This window comes from Athene noctua, chromosome Z (assembly GCF_965140245.1).
Source record: "Athene noctua chromosome Z, bAthNoc1.hap1.1, whole genome shotgun sequence".
Taxonomy (NCBI): domain Eukaryota; kingdom Metazoa; phylum Chordata; class Aves; order Strigiformes; family Strigidae; genus Athene; species Athene noctua.
This window is the reverse complement of record NC_134077.1, coordinates 64,354,148-64,371,306: the sequence shown is the minus strand read 5'-3', so window position 1 is coordinate 64,371,306 and position 17,159 is coordinate 64,354,148. Positions and strand designations below refer to the sequence as shown.

The 17,159-nt window shown below is 37.6% G+C and overlaps 1 protein-coding gene across 1 annotated transcript in view; it reads left to right on the top strand.

The window, feature by feature from the left end:
- Positions 1-17,159, top strand: part of CNTLN (centlein) — a 199,441-nt gene that overhangs the window by 42,280 nt on the left and 140,002 nt on the right. Inside the window, exons 4-6 of the mRNA XM_074931653.1 lie at positions 2,165-2,299; positions 2,889-3,068; positions 9,579-9,712. Of these exons, the coding sequence (XP_074787754.1) occupies positions 2,165-2,299; positions 2,889-3,068; positions 9,579-9,712 (449 nt within the window). The remainder of the gene's footprint in view (positions 1-2,164; positions 2,300-2,888; positions 3,069-9,578; positions 9,713-17,159) is intronic.

Genomic DNA, 17,159 nt, shown 5'->3' with positions numbered 1-17,159 from the left:
TATCCTTCATGCCTCCCTATTCTATTTACTAAAAATTAGCTATTCACAGTTGCTTGTTTCCAATATTCGCTACACAAGTTAGCTGGATTACGTTGGCCTTCTGATATGCTGAACTGGTTGCAGGGTTTGTTCTTGCTTGGAAATATTTTCTGCTATGTAGTGTGGAATGGTGGTTTTTTTTTATTTTTAGAGAAGTGTTACTATATTTGTGGCAGTGTGTGGATAGATGTAGGTGTCAGAGGGGTAAAATAAATTTACTAAATGTGGCAGAACGATGTATAGAAAAGATTTGGAGATGGTGGTAGGAGAAGAAATAGAACAACAAAAATATTTGCAAGGAAGGTGGGAATGTGATGTGTAGGAAAAGTGAAGAGGTCTACAGAAGAGAGACGTTTGAAGTAATTTGCAAAAAGTTACAAGGGTGTTTGTTAAAATGTAAAAAAAACAAATGAGGGAAAGATACAATCCACACAAAGAAATAGTCATGTATATTTTTAATGACTATTTACATAAGATACATAGATAAATTTTACTGTAGATCTTCAAATATATTTTTCACGCCTTAATGTCACACTAGCTCACTAGTGGTTTAATAATAATTCATAAAGAAATTGTTTCTGCCAACCTTGGTCTCATAATCAAATATGTGAAATTAATGCTTTTTATATGCTTTAACTCCAGTAATACTGAAAAAGGTAGTTTATTGGCCATTAAGCTATCTGTCAGATGTTGCATTATAACACAGCAGAAAGGGCAGAGATTTGCTTTGTGATTGGTAATTTTTTGTGCAGAGTAGAGAGAAGAATGTACACATCTTGAGGAAGAGCTAGTACTTAAACTGCTAGACTCTTAGAATTGCCCCATTCTTCTGTGTTTATCATTTTGTGAATAGTCTTCGTGTGCAGTGTGGTTGCACTGCATGCCAGTGCACTGACATTGTTCAACACGTGGAGCAAGCCGTGCTTATACCTGCACAGCTTGCTTTGTGTTCAGGGCTGCTACCTATAATACCTGTGTTTCTTGGTTGAGTTACTTGGAGTTTAGTAGTGACATAGTTATGGTTTTGCCCTAATTGTTATATGTAGGTTTGAAATCAGTTGTTGTTGAATATGACTTCAAATGTATTGTTTTCCATGTTTTTTTCTCAGCACATTTTCATTCTTTTTCATGCCTCACATACATGTGAACCAGATTTAACTATCTGGAGATTGAAAACCTGAATGTATGTTAGCACCAGTATTGTATAATAATCTAAAAGTATATCCTCTTGCTAATAATTTTTTATGTTTCTGACCACATTTCATTTATCTTGTATATTAAAGGCAAAGCAGTTGCATTTTTGTCCTGAGATAAAAGTTTCATCTATTTCTTACTACAGTTATAGTGTTACTGCTAGGAAAATGTCTTAAATGAATGCCATTCTGATTTATGAAGGGAAGGGACAAAACTGTATGTGGAATTAAAACAGACTCCTGAAGAAAAATGCGAAGTTCTAATATGCATTTAAGAGTGAGGGTGTTTTAAATACCAGTGTCCTAAAAATAGAATGCAAGTATCTAACACAGAAAGTTGAAGTTTTTTTGATGGCAGTGAGAATTTACTATGTGTGGATACACTAAATTGTTGTCTGTGTTGAACAGAGTTGTATTGTTTTCCTTGAACTACAAATTCAGTTAGATTTAATTCCCTATTTACAACTTTTTTTGTATCATAATCTTTTTGGTTGCCTCACTTAATAGTTAATTCTCATTATTTTAATGAATTCTGGAGAATTTTGAACTCTACTTTTTGGCTTAATTTCTGGTATGCTAAAAGTGCAAGTGAAACAGTATTCTAATATATTCTTAATACATAAACACAAATGTAACTTCTGCAAATGACTTTAAGCTTGACTGAATAATTTCTATTCTGCATTTATGGGTGCTTTTGTTTAGTAGCAGCAAGGTATTCAGTTCCTTGTTTATGTTAGTGTCATATAGTCATGCGGATTTGAGTGTGATTAAAGTACTACTGAAATTAAAATGATGATGTAAACTACATATATCAGATTGTTACTTTCATGGGTCTAAAATACACAGTTCTAACATCCAGTACATGCATGTTATTCTGCAGTTGCTTTTTGCCTATTAACAGACTTCTCTTTTTTTTTTTTTTTTTAACTTAGAGAATCACAGGACAGCAGCAGGAAATAAACAACTTAATACAGAGAAAAATTGCTGTCGATGAGGAAAATGCCCGTTTGAAGAATGAATTCAGTAACTTGAACCAGAAATTTAAAGATAAAAGCCAAGAACTTAAGGTATATTGACTTGTACATAGTTTCATAAGACTGTAGCTTTGATGTAGTTCTGTAAGCGATGTCAGCCTTTGTGGCACAGAAAGTGACAAGCTTGGAGGAAAAAATTGCCCTAGGCCTTGCTTTACCTTACAGTTTTCTCACATACTCACTCCAAAGAAGATGCTTTAAAGCCAGGAATCCAAGCTTTATAACTTTCAGATAAATAGTTAATGATGGAAATGGAGCAAAGAAAGTAGGAGTGTGAAGATGTGGCTTCTTGTAATTAGATTCTGATGGGACTGGCATTATTAATTGATAAAGCTGAGGTCTGGGAGGATATGTCTGTGTGGGTCTCAAAAATAGCTGGGGACAGCATCAAAGGCAGCTTGATCAATTAATGGGCTCTTTGCAAATGTGTACTCATCAAAGCTGTCATCCAGCTAAAAAATATGACCCTTCCACCTGCATGAAAGAGGCCAATAAAAGTACACAGGTGACCTTGGCCATCAAATATAGAAGAAGCTGCTGTGAGGGTAAAACTGCACAGTTTATATTTGCTGATTAGTTCTCACTTTTTTTGTTTATCGGCCCTTGTGGTACTGTTCTACAGGACACTGAGGAGCGTGCACAGAAGAAGGAAGAGCAAAACAGGCTGGTTATAAAAAACCTGGAGGAGGAAAATAAGGGATTAAATACATGCTGTGCTGACCTGCTAAATGACCTGGAGAAACTGAGGAAGCAGGAGACACAATGGAAAACAGAAAAATCTGGCAATGATACCAGAATAAAGGTATGAAGTGGAATGGACTCCTGGATGTTATTTCAGAATTAACTTCTCCAGACATTTGCACTACAAGTTATTTTCTTTAAATAACAAGTTATATATTCAAATCTACCAGTGGGGACTTGCATTCATTTACATTCCTTCACTTAAGACCCACAGCTTTTTAAAAATTGATGTTGCAAAGCAGGAATCTGACTTCAAATAGTCATCTTAAAATGTAATCATTAAAAAATAAAAGATAGTGTATTTTAAGATAAAAATATATGTGTGTGTAAAATTATAAAAGTATTATAATTCACATTTTTTTTCTCAATGTGTAATTTAACTATAATTTGCTTGCAATAGACTCATTATTTGTTGTTTTGGAGGAACACTTTAAACTTTTAACTGCAGTTTTATAATTGTATCCTAGCCACCAGAGGGCTCTACTTTGTGAGAGGCCTTACTGCATATAATATATTAAAAAGTTATTTTCACTGTTTATGATAAAATGAAAAAGGAAATAATTGAATACATGATACAGAATATTGTATCTTTTATTTAAATGATGCTTTGTCTTGCTTGCTGGTGAAAACTGGCAAGTTCTTTTTAAATTCCTGTAAGAAATAAGTCACAAATGTGGTAGTATCAAAGTGTTTGATGGCTGCTTATATACATACCAAATCAGTGGGTTCTTTTTATTTACATGGCTAATGAACACTTATAGTGCTGTGCTCTTTAAACTATCAAAGTACATGATTTTCTGGTATATTCCGTGTAGTAACTACCTAATCAACATCTTGCCTAGAAACACCTTTTTTCCTCCACTAACAAGTCAGTGGTTTTGGTGACCACTGAAGAGCTTCATTCAGATCTGTTAACAAGGAAAGTAAAGTTCTTGCAAGTTGAAGCCTTTGGAGTGGTTATGATGAAAAGATTATACGATTCCCAGGACATCAAATGGTTTGTTAATACTTGGGGGAGAAAATTTAGTGTGTACTAAACTGGTTTAATAATTTTCAAATTGTCAAAAATAGTGCTTGTAATATCGGATAAATCAGTGAAAATCATTGTTATCCACACCTTCAATGAAAACAGTCAGAATAATTTTAGCGTGTCTTCCTGACTGATAAGGCATGCTGAAGAGAGAAAGGTGTGTCACAGCCGTGTGATTCCAGGGATTGGAATAAGTAGTGTCAGTGTTTCACAGTGGAATCACAAGCAGGTCAGGGTGGTGCCTAGAGCATGACAGAGGTAACTTCTTGATATGGGTATTCCCTGAGCCAACTAGGAAGGACACAGCTGGATCTGCTGTTCACAGACAAGGAAGAACTGATTAAGGAAATAACAGTCAGTGACAGCCTTGTCTATAGTGACCATGAAACTGTGAAGACCAAGATCCTGAGAAGATGAAGGGAGAAGTAGCAGAGTACAGATGTGGAATTAAGGAGGAGAGTCTTCACTTTGTACAGGACTATGTATCAGGACACCAGCTTGGCTAAACAGAATTAATCACTGAACTCCAGTGTAGGGTGATGGTGGAAAGCAGTATTCAGGAAGTGTAAACAGTGAGAGCTACGAAGGAGGAGTTCAGAAACATTGTCTGGGCACTCGAGGATGGTGGTGACCCACCTGTAGTTGTGACTTGCAAGTGATGACAGGTATGACAAGAGTTTCTTGTACTTCTTCAGTAGTATAAGACTGAACCAGGAAAATGGGGGCCTGTTGCTGAAAGGGAAGGATGAATTAGTGACAGCAGGTAATAAGTACAGCAGAAGTATGAATGTCATCTTTGCCTCAGTCTTATCCAACAAGATTTCCCCAAGTATTTGAGCCTAGCGACAGACTTCAGGTACTAAGAGCGGATAAGTTGGGAGATACCCAAGAGAACCTGACACATCCGTTGGACCAGCTGAACTGCATACAGGGGTGCTGAGAGAGTTGACTCTTGTCACTGTCAGGCTGCTGCCTATCATATCTCTGAAAAGCAGAGGTCAGATGAAGTCCTTGATGAAAAGGGTAATCCAAGAACAGAGTTTGGTTGGCCTCACTTCAGTCCCTGGGAAGATCACAAAGAAAGTAAACTTGGAAGGAATTTCTGAGCACATAATGGAGAAGGTGACTAGAAACAATCACTAATTTACCAAGGGTAAATTGTTCCTGAGCCATCAGGTCGTCATTTATGATAAAATGATTGAGTCTGTGGACAAGAGGAGAGCTTGGATGTGATTGACCTTGACTTTAGCAAGATGACCTTTAACGCTGTCTTGCTGTATTCTTGTACCCAAGTTAGGATGTTACAGATGGATAGGTGGACAACAACATGTTTAAAAGAACTACTTGAGGCTCAGAGTTGTGGTTAATGGGTTGTACTCTGCCTGTAGGCTGGTAAGAAGTGGTGTGTACTGCAGGATCTATCCTGGACCCGTTTTGTTTAAGACCTTTATCAGTAACCTGGAAGAGAGATCAGTGGCATGCTCATCAAGTTTGCAGATAACACCAAACTGGGGGGAAGTGAATGTGCTTGAGGGCTCTGCTGTAATCTAAGGGGACCTTGACAGAAGTGGGCCAATATGAGCCTGAACCGGGGCTAGGGATCAGCTCTGGGGGACAGCCCTGGGCAGTGGAAGGCAGCAAGCTGCATTGGGGCCAGCCCTGTGCACCCAGGCAGCAGTGAGGGCCAGCAGTGCCTAGAGAGGCATGAGCAGGGCATGGCTCCAAGAGCCAGGGGCAGAATCGATACTTCAGTATCTTGAGTACTTCTGCTTAGTACTCTAGATACTGACGTTTTTGGGTCCACTACAAGAAAGACATCAGTAAACTGACTGAAGGTGAGACAGTGGGACCTGAGACCTTGTCTTGCAAGGAGAGGCTGTAGGATGGGCTGGTTCAGCCAGGAGGAGCGGTGGCTCTGCGCTGGGGCCATCCAACAACACTTCTGGCACCAACAGGAGGGGGTGGAGAAGATGCAGCCAGGCTCTTCGTCTTCACAGCTTTGTGTGGCAGCAGGGTGAGGCACAAAAAAGCTGAGATTGGAGGTAAGAAGAAGCCTTTTCCCCAGGAGGACAGCCCAGGAATGCAGCTGGGCTACATGGAGGTTGTGTCATCTCCATCCTTAAGAAGTTTCAACCACTAACTTTGTAAAGCCCTGAGCAGCCTGCTTGGACCCTCTGGCTCAACCTGCTGTAGGCAGGGGCTGTGACTGCAGAGCTCTCCAGGTCTCTGCCAGCCTGTATGTGTCCATGAGTCTGATGTGCCACCTTCTGCCTTTTTTTTTTTTTTTTTTCTTTTTATTTTGCCTTCTGTGATGTTAGACAAGTGACTATACAACTTTGCTAGTGGACAGAGCTAGGTAAAGTTGGTTATCTCACAAGACTATTGCAGGGATTAAGAAGCATATTAAAAATAGTATATGCAAGAGATACTGTTGATCTCTAGGAAGTAGTAATATGTTTTCTCATTGTTTTTATCAATATTTTGTAAAAACACGTTTATTTTTGTAGTTCATCACTGTTTTTACATATATTCTTCCTGTAAATGTTTTCTTGAAAATTTACGTTTCAGTTTGAATTAATTTCTCTCTCTGTTCCTGACTTTACCCATTTCCATAAGTCAACACTCGAGAATCCATATCGGATGCCAGATTGACTCCTAACAGGATGCTTATAAACAATAAAGAATAATAATTTCCTTATTCACAGAGGCCAAATACGACATTATCACACTACATGATACTGAGATGCAGATGATGTTCTAATATGTACACCCCAATATAACATGTCCCTGAAATGCTTTTAAAAAGTAATTTGTGAGCAAATTCAATAACAGAATTGTACTGTTCTCAAGTGGTTGTAAAAATACTTACAGATAAAAATAATTTGAATTCAGAAATTATATCTTCTTCTGAAAGTCGGTTTTGCCTCTCAGCCTTAAGTCTGGGAATTTTGTACATGTTTTTTTATCTGTATCTGTAGATGAATAAAATGAAACCTCATCAACCTTAGTGTTAATTCACAGTGAGTCCATGATCTATGCACAACTATGCTGCCTCATGCCTTCTCTGTGTTACACTTTTCATGTTTGAAGTTCTTTTAAATTCACCTTTTATCTGATTTTTTTTGTCTGAGTTTTTAATTCTTGGGCTTGAAATGATTAAAATATTCCTGTAATATTTTACCTTAAATTACTATTCTATTCTGTTATTCTCTTCTTATGCTATTATGCTATTTATCTTAATTTAGTTAGGGTCACCACTTTTCATGGCTAGAAATAATGACTAGACTTATTTTTCGTGCTTCACTTTCAGTACTGTTATAAAGAAGTATCTTTTACTGTTGTATTTTTCTTTTAAGTATGTATTCTCTTTCTCATACAACTGAATTATTAGATGTTTTGACTTACTGTGTTTTAAATAGCATTTAATTTGCTTTAATATGTTAAAGATATGTTAAGATTAGATTCTAAACAGTCTGTATGTACATTGAAATCAGCTTTAATTTGAAAATCAAGATTGGGAGAATTAATATTTAGAAAACTTTCAGTCTGCATGTTTATGCAGTGAAACTACCTTCTTGGCTAAAAGGCAACATAATAAATTCCATGTGATTTAAAAAACCAGACGTACTCAGAAATTGAGTGTAAAAGACCATAGGTTATTTAATAATTTTAGATTTCTGACTTGGGTACAAAATCTCTACTAAATGCCTCAATATATGATATTTCAGTATACAAGCTATTTGCATAACTAGTCCCTCCTTGCTCCTAGTTTCACATTTTGCCTTTTCAGTAATCCTTCCAAAAAAAGGTCAAGGTTTCAAAGTCAGTTCAAAAGGTTGGACTGATTAATTTGTTAGTTGAAATCAAAATCTGAAGTCACGTAATTCACAAATGGGATGAAGTGCTCAAACATAGTTTTTTCCTGGTTTTTAAGTCCTGCCATTGTATAACTTCAAAATTGTATTTATGACAAAATAATTTGTTACCTAGTTATTCCTGCAATGAATCATAGGGACTTAAGCTTTGGTAAAATCAAGATATTTTTTAAATCTCTATCATGAAAAACCTCTGCAACTCTATAGTGGGGTGTGAAATATAGGCAAATAGGGTTTATTCACAGAAAATGTGAACTACTGATATTTTTGTTCACATATATGATAACTATATATGTAAAAATACCCACTGAGGAGAAACCCTAAGATTATTTGGCTGCAAGTTATAAATACCTTATTACACTATAGTATTTTGACAGGTTGATAGAATGAGCTGTCTCCTTTCATTCTGAAATGTTTTGTTATCTGAGGAAAAAATATTTTGCTAGCTAGCCTTTGAGATTGAATGATGACTCATTAGTTGGGTACATCAGTTATATAGCCTGAGATTTATCAAGAAACAAATCGTTTTCCTACTTCATTCACTAATGAATTTTGCTGTTTCTTCACATTACTGTTACTGTTATTAACAGGACATAATTCTTGTCCAAATTCAAAGAGTTTGATTGTAGTACACTTCTGATACATCCAAATGTGTATAAGAAATTTTCATGCTATTTTAAAGAGAGGCAATTAGTTATTTTTATCCATATACGGATTAAATCGCAGTAGATTAGCAATGCTATCCTACTAGGAGGTATTTGTTTTAAATTATTGATGAATTGTGGAATATTTGCCCTACTGAGAACAAGTGATTGTGTCTGACTAACAATACCAAAGCAGGTCTAAGGTGCTTGGCACCTTCAGAATCTGCTCTAGAAATTGCTGTAATATTTTTATTTCCATTCCTGCCTCAAAACACTCTGGGAAAACAGTCATATAAAGCTTCTTAAGGACTGAAGTACACTTCTAAGCTGCTAAACCTCCAGAGAACTCTAGTAAAGTCTATGTAGAGTGAAGTCTTCCTTGAATAAGCTGTCTTGCTGCTATATTTATGATATACCTTAACACTTTGACTAACTTCTACAGTAAGACTTACTGTAAAAGGCAGAGTATTGATTGTTTACACTGTTTTCAACAAGCAGTACAAGTTTTCTTGTATGCTGTTTTTTTTTCCTGAAGAAACTATTCCTTGCATTGAATTAGAAGTGCAAAATCAGAGCAGATTTAACAGTCTGAAAAATGAAACTATCCATGGTTCTTAGTTCATATGTCAATATTGTGTATTTTTTTGAGAACTTAAAACAATGACTGTATAGCTGGTTTTTGTTAGGAGTAGGGTTTAATATGTTCAGTAGTTAGTGTACTATTGCTTTGCAAAGATTTGATTCAGGATTCTTTTTCCACATGCATCAAACAGATTAAGAAAAACTTCTTACAGTAAGAATGGGCGGCCACCTAAAATTTCAAATAACTTTATTTTTCTGGTAGTTCACATTTTTCATATATTCACACATGCCTATACATATTTGCTTAGACCATGGTAAATAAATATATGCATGTATGTATGTGCACATCCTTATGTCTCTATACATAGGTAACACACATAGTAGATTTAAAATCTTTCTCATATATTATGTTTAATATGTTTCCAATGATGTCCTTGCAGAATTTGGAAACTGATTTAGCAGAAACAAGAGAACAAATGAAAGAGTTGCACAGTATATGCAGTAACTTATCGTCTCAAGTATCTGTGAAACAGGAAGAACTTTCCCAAAAGGATTCTGATGTGATCACAGCTAAGTAAGTATTTCACAATTTCATTGCCTTTAAGTCTGAATCTTATCAAAAAGATTATTGCTCCACTTACAAAGCAGTATCTTGCATTAGATGAATTTTTGTGCAACCGTGTATTTTCATACTATTCCGTTCTGCAAGATGTAAAGCTTTTGGAAGTCTACCAGTAGATGACAGTTTATGTACACTCTCTCTGATATATTTTGACTCTTAGTATATTACCAGTTTTTGAGTAGGGATGGACTTCAAAAATTACACTTCTGTAATTAACCTTGGATCAGAGGAGTACCTGTCTCCACTGAAAGTAATAAAATACCAATATGATTAGTGAAATAAACATTTAATTGCAGAGAAAAATGCCCCAAACTTGGAAAAGCTTTAAGTCTAGCTGTAACTTTTTTGAATTAGAGTAAAATTTGATGAGTCAGCAAATGTCTGCATAGGCTTGTGCTAAAGGTTTAAAGTGCAGGAATTTAAGCTTTATCTTGGGTCTCACACAGCATTTCTTTACACTGAATTTGTAAGATTAGTGCTGTATTATTTGAATCATGGAAAAGAAATGAAGGATGGAATGAATTATATGAATTGACTAGACTACTGAATTCCTCAAAATTAAGGTAATGGCAGAAGACAATTGGTAACTTTAAGTGGAGTGTCAGGAAATTGTCCATTTTTCACTTGTAGTTTCAGAGGCATACACAGTGTTTATCACTTCTGCATTAGCCAAATAATATTCCCTTCAATATCACCTCAAACTGTGGTTATGCCTGAAGAGCTGCAGCTGGGATGCAGAAACCATTGGTATGGACACTCCTCTGCTTTCAAAGCAGAAATAATCTTATTGTAGGGAGTCAGTATCTAAGTCTTTTTGGGAAAAAACCCTAGAAATATGATTTTTGATGTGTCCGACCTAAACTATTGTCCTAATATTTGTTGAAATCTTTACAGGAAAAACAACGTCTTATTATTTTCGTATTTAAAAAGTATAATGGTTGGGTTTTCAAAAATCATTAAAACCAGGCAAATTTAATGGCAAATTTTATTGAAAGAGGCAGTCACTGGAATTTGTGAAAATCGACAGTGAACTAAAAGGCTTTATTATCTTCTGAAATTATTCTCAGAAATATATATTCTTTTGAGAGGACTAGAGACAACAAAGAAGACATTTTTTAAAGTCAGGTAATCAAGGTTTGCAAAGTTACTGCTTATTGGTTGTGGTTTAGGATACTGCAGACTAAGTTAGCCAAGTCATTGAACTTAAAATTTCTCAGAATGTATTCTTTGCTATTCACTGCAAGGCAACCAAGCTTGAGAACTTGTTACAGACATCTCATTTACATATGTAATTATAATAAATTTGAACATAAGGTCTGAACATGAGGTAACAAAAAGGGGGACAGCATACTTACTTGGAAGGGTTTGAAGTCTTCCTGTATGTTTTTCCATACAACCAATCTTCTAAATTTATGAAAAAAGAGCTTGGCAAACTAATCTCCTGTGTTTTTCTGTGTGCTCAGTGTTTTCCTTCCTAGATACTTATCTGGTATTGGGATGTGTGGTAATATTTTTCCATATCACTAGCATGTGAGTTATAATTGTTATATGTGTATATATTGGATCAGTACCTTTGTAGTTCAATGTCTACCAGTCTTTCTTAACGAACTGTTTTGGCTACAAGTTTCTTGTTGACATTTCTGTTACAAAAGAAGGTTTATGCTAAATAGCATTTATGAAATTCATGGTTTCTGGCAGCAGTATCCGCTATTAGCAATACAAACGAAGAACTTCAGTCTGTAATTTTTGTAGTATAGAATACTGAAGTTTCTCCTTATCTTCCCAAAGTGTCAGTACATAGATTATAACTATTTTTTCTTTTCTTAATTAAAAAAAAGTCAAAATAACAATAGTCTATGTAGACAAAAGCCATCTTAAGTTAAAGCAGCAACTCCAGAATTAAAGAAAAAAATTTGAGGAGAAAACAAAGTCTTTACATCTTCCCATCTTCTTAGGCCAAGATCTTAGAACTGTGTCAACTTCATAATTTGAAGCGTTTGTTTATTCCTTTTTTTTTAAACTGATAATGATTTAATTATTTTAGTTCTTTACAACTGGTTTTATAAAACTATCACATTGAATTCTTAGTTTTTGTTTAATGCTGACAGAAAACTCTTTCACAGATACTACGGAAGATACCCCATCTCCCTTACTGTCTCCAGTTTTCCATCAATTTCAAACTTTTGGAGCTGAAAAAGACAATCTGGTTTGCAAATCTGTGTTCTCCCCACTGCTCTGTCTCTCGCTCCCTGTCTGCTGCCTGCCTGACTTGCCCACTCTCCCCTTTTTTGAAAACAGACAGTTGTAATTATTAGAAACAAGCTCTGGAGGAGGAAAGGAAGGAAAATTATTTCCTTGATTTAGTGTCCTCTTCCATATGCAGTATAGGCAGATACAGAAGAATACTCCTTCAGCTAACACCTTGGTAATACTGCGAAATTTTTACAGTAGTTGCTAAAATCAATTGGAAGAGAAAGTCTCTAAGGGTCTATGTGCAAACTGGTCTGGTGCTCTATTTCTTGTGCAATCATAGCTTCTTGCTCTATTCTGTATATGTGTCAGTTTGTTAGCACAAGGTTATTTTTCAGTTTAGCAGTAACTATCTGTAGACACTTAAGAAAACTGTTTTGTTTAAAGGGGCATTCTTTTTCAGCAAATTAGCAGGGACCAAAATTTTGAACAAGTAGTCCAGTCTAACTCTGGCCCTACAGAATCACATATGTTTGAAAATCCCACCTAGTGTCAGTAGTCTCTGTCACATACTTCTGAGGTTTGGAAGATAATTTTCTAAGACCAGTGAACAGATGGTATTTACAGGATCCATCCTGCGCAGTGGATGTCTTCAAGAAGCCTTTCTATGCTGGCTTTATTTTTGCAAAGCACTCTTGATCTCACTGGGTTTAATTTCAAACTCTTGAAGTAGTTGTGAAATGCATTTTCTTGTTAATTTTTCATGTTTGCATTCAGTCCAGATTTTCTGGATTATTTTGGAGTCCCTGGTAGCCTTTCAATTTTCATGTTCTTGAAGAGTGTTAAATCTTGCTGTTTGTTTCTGATGATTAACTCCATTGTATTTATTTATTTATTTTTTAATCATGCTAAATACCAGTATTTAGAACTTTCTATTTACTGCTGAGCACTCGCTGGTCTGTGTCTCGCTGGCACACAGCTCTGGTGGAACTCTAAACATCAGACTGGAGACGTTTGCTTGACTCACTGAGACTTGAGCCTTGCTGTCAGAAGTATTCAGGAGTTATTACATTGTTCGCAAATATAGTGAGCTCTATTCTAAAATTAATTAGAACTACTTGCCCCTGTGTTCTTACTGGAACTGTGTGCCACTACTTCAATTCTTTGATTAGTTTCTAGTCCAAATCTATTTCTTATCATTTTTACAACCACTTATTTTGTAACAACATTGTGCGCTTTTTTTTTTCCCTTCCTTTGTCCCCCCAACTGCTGTTGCTGTTTACCTCCATGCTGTAAATTATGAGGCAGTTGGATTTCTACTCAGCCTTTATTTTGCTGCTCTGGGACTTTCAGGTTATTCTTTGCTGTGTGCTGTAAAACATTTCATAGTATCTATGCCATTCCTCTGAGAAGCTGTAATTCATAATGCCTGTCACTGTGTTGTATTTCTAAACTACAGGTAATGGAATCCAGAGATTTCCTGAGTTACTACCCCAAACCTTCTTATATTCCCATGATAACAGGGGTATCTGAGGTACTTGGAATCCCAGCATATTCACCAAAACTGTGGTGGTGAAACAAAGCCAACAACATCACCTGAAGTGGTGGATGTGATGAATGTTTGTGGCACAGTTACATAGCTTCTGGATTGGCAGTAACTACTCACTTCATTTATGTCTCAGGGAAGCCACAGTTTGTTCTTAAACTGTTGGTATATGCAGGACATAAAGGTTTTATTTAATGTTATCCTCTAAGAATAGGAGGAAGCTTTAGTTCATACTCTTGTTAGATATGAGCATCAGAGCTATTTCTACCCTAAACAACAGTATGAATTTTAAGTATCATTATTGGCAAGACAAGGTGTCAAATCTTTGAGTCTTGCTGCAATCCAGTTTGTAGGGTCTTTGTGTAGAGTCAACCTTGCAATGCTTAGAGCAAAATCTACTAAGGCTACTGTAATCTTAATTTAGTGGTTGAAATAATTCAATAAGGTATGCTCTTCTGTTTTGATTTAAGAAAAACCTCATTGTTTCTCATACCCGGCTCTTGTGGCTTGAAGAGTGCAGCTTATTTCTGTAATTTTATTGGTTTCCCATTGTATTGGGAAACTGGTCTTGAGGTGTTACTTTAGAGACAGAGGGGTGTGCTTTTTTTTCTCAATAATATCTGGTGACTTCAATGTTAAATGGAGTTACATGCTCTCAGTGTATCATGGTGTGTTTGTTTATGGGGAGCATGGAGGTGATGGGGAAAAAGTAGACCCAGTAGGTGTTTCAGTTTTGGTGCTTAGCTGAGAGGATTTTGGTTTTTTGATTACTGTTGCTGATGATGACTTTTTTTCTTAAATTTGTTTAGAGTGTACAGTATATTGAAACATTTTATCCATGTGTGCTTTTATTTGTATACATGTATCCTACTTGTATGTGTACATGTATACATCCACATATAAATTATATATTTTATGTGTAGATGCATATGTTTCTACATATTTGTGTGTGTACATATAGATGAATATATACATACATATATATGGGTGTGTGTATATAGGCACATATATTTTAAGTGCCACTCATTACCTTTGTTACATCCAATCTGCAATTTTTCATTTCTTCCATTACATGCTTGCCTGAGAGTATCATTTTACTTAGGAATTGACATCCTATCCTGCTGCAGTGACAGGGAGGTGTCTGTCTTGCAGAAAGCTTAGTAGTTTGCTGATTTCAGTAAGCATATTAACAGATATTTTGATGAGAAATTAATTTTTATCTTGTAACTGTTTTTCTGATTGTCATGGGATTGATTTTTCTATACTCTTTTTGAGCATGCTTCAGGCAAATTGGTAACAGAATCACACAGAATCACTCAGTGGCTGAGACCTGGCAGATACCTGGAGATCGTGTAGTCCTGCTGTGGTGGTGCAATTCCACCACCCCCCCCCCCCCCCCCCCCCCCCACCCCTCTTTGCTGAGCTGCTCAGGTCTTAGTGTGATTCTAACCCTCCCCTCCTCGGACCACATACCAACCTAGGGCAGTATGGATTGCAAATGGCCGTAGACTGGCATGTTAAGGCACCCCCTTGATGTGCCTGGCTCCTGCCCTCCCTGTCGGTTGGGAGTGGTAACAACAGTCCATCACCTCCTGGCAGCCTGATACCTCTGTACCTGGGATGTGTCCAAGGGAGGAGGATAACAGAACTGCACATACAGCAAGTTCTGGACCTACACAACTGGTGTAAAACACCAGAATATTTCATCACTTGACTTGGGCTGGAGCGCAGAAGTACCTGATGAAAATCAATTATCTTGGATGGTACAAATAGCCACCCTAAGTGAAACCTTTCAAGCTCTCCTGGATCACAGCAAGCCTGTGACCAGCATCTCCCCTGAGCTGGGACACCTCTCAGGTATCAACTCCTCGAAGGACAGTACAGTCTGCTGTCAAAGCTGATGAAGGGCCAAGATGAAGTTGACCCCCAAAAGTCTCAAGTATTGAGGAATGCCGATGTATTATGAGTATTTACTCTAAACTCGAGAACAAGGAAATTTTAACGGTCAGCTAGCTTCTCTTTCACGCACCTCTCTACCTATGAATATGTTTGGGTACACAGTTATTTTCATGAATGTGGATACAACATATTTCAATGGATCCAAATACTTTGTGTGTTTGTACATCTTGTGTTTATGAATATATAAAACCAGATAGATTTAGGATTCTTCATAATAGGTTAGCGTGAATCTCAATTTTTGAATCTGTACTTAAGTTGCGATTTTAATCATAATGTATGAATTATGTATGAATAATGTGTGAATTATTTTGTAAAGCCTTAAATCAGTTAATGATTAAATGCTGCTGGTCATTAATAAGTCTTGAGCAGTATCAGCTGCAGCAGACTGCCCAGGATGGTGTCTAGTGGAGTTCCAGTGTGCCCAGGAATGCAGACTCTGCAACCTCTCTGGGTAGCCTGTTCCAGAGTTTGACCCATGCTACATGATAGAAACATTTTTCTTGTGTATAAGGAATTTCATGTGAGGTTTTTTCTTCCCGTTGCCAATTTTTCTGTGTCTGGGCACCAATGAAAAGAGCCTGTCTGCTGCTTCTTTATAGTATCCCATCAGGTATTTATATATGCTGATAATATTCCTCTGAGCTTTCTGAACAGTCCCAGCTTTCACAGCCTCTCTATGTATGGCAGATGCTCCAGTCCTTTCATAATCTATGTGCTCTTTCACTGGAGTTACTCCAGTATGTCCATGTCTCTCTTATACTGCAGAGCCCAGAACTGGACACAGCACTGAGATATGTCTTACCATTTCTGAAGAGAGGAGGAAGGGTCATCTGCCTTTGGCTACTGGCAGTGCTCTTCTCGGTGTAGCTAAGGATGTTACTGACCTTTGTCATAGGGGCACAGTAAATAATCACAGAATCATCTAGGTTGGAAAGGACCTTGAAGATCATCCCATTAACCTAACACTGACAGCTCCCAACTACACCATATTGCTGCGTACTATGTCAACCCAACTCTCAGACACTTCCAGGTCTGGGGACTCCACCACCTCCCTGGGCAGCCCATTCCAACACCTAACAACCCCTTCTGGAAAGAAATGCTTCCTAATATCCAGTCTAAACCTTCCCTGTCACAACTTGAGGCCATTACCTTTTGTCCTATTCTTGTTACTTGGTTAAAGAGGCTCATCCCCAGCTCTCTGCAACCTCCTTTCAGGGAGCTGTAGAGGGCGATGAGGTCTCCCTTCAGCCTCCTCTTCTCCAGACTAAACACCCCCAGTTCCCTCAGCCGCTCCTCGTACGACCTGTGCTCCAGACCCTGCACCAGCTTCGTTGCCCTTCTCTGGACACGCTCGAGTCATTCAATGGCCTTTCTGGAGTGAGGGGCCCAAAAGTGAACACAGGAATCGAGGGGCGGCCTCCCCAGTGCCGAGTACAGGGGTCAGATCCCTTCCCTGTCCCTGCTGGCCACGCTATTGCTGACACAAGCCAGGATGCCATTGGCCTTCTTGGCCCCCTGGGCACACTGCTGGCTCCTGTTCAGCCGGCTGTCAATCAGCACCCCCATGTCCCTCTCTGACTGGCAGCTCTCCAGCCACTCCTCCCCAAGCCTGTAGCGCTGCTGGGGGTTGTTGTGGCCCAAGGGCAGCGCCCAGCATTTGCCCTTATGGAAACTCCTCCAGTTGGCCTCAGCCCATGGCTCCAG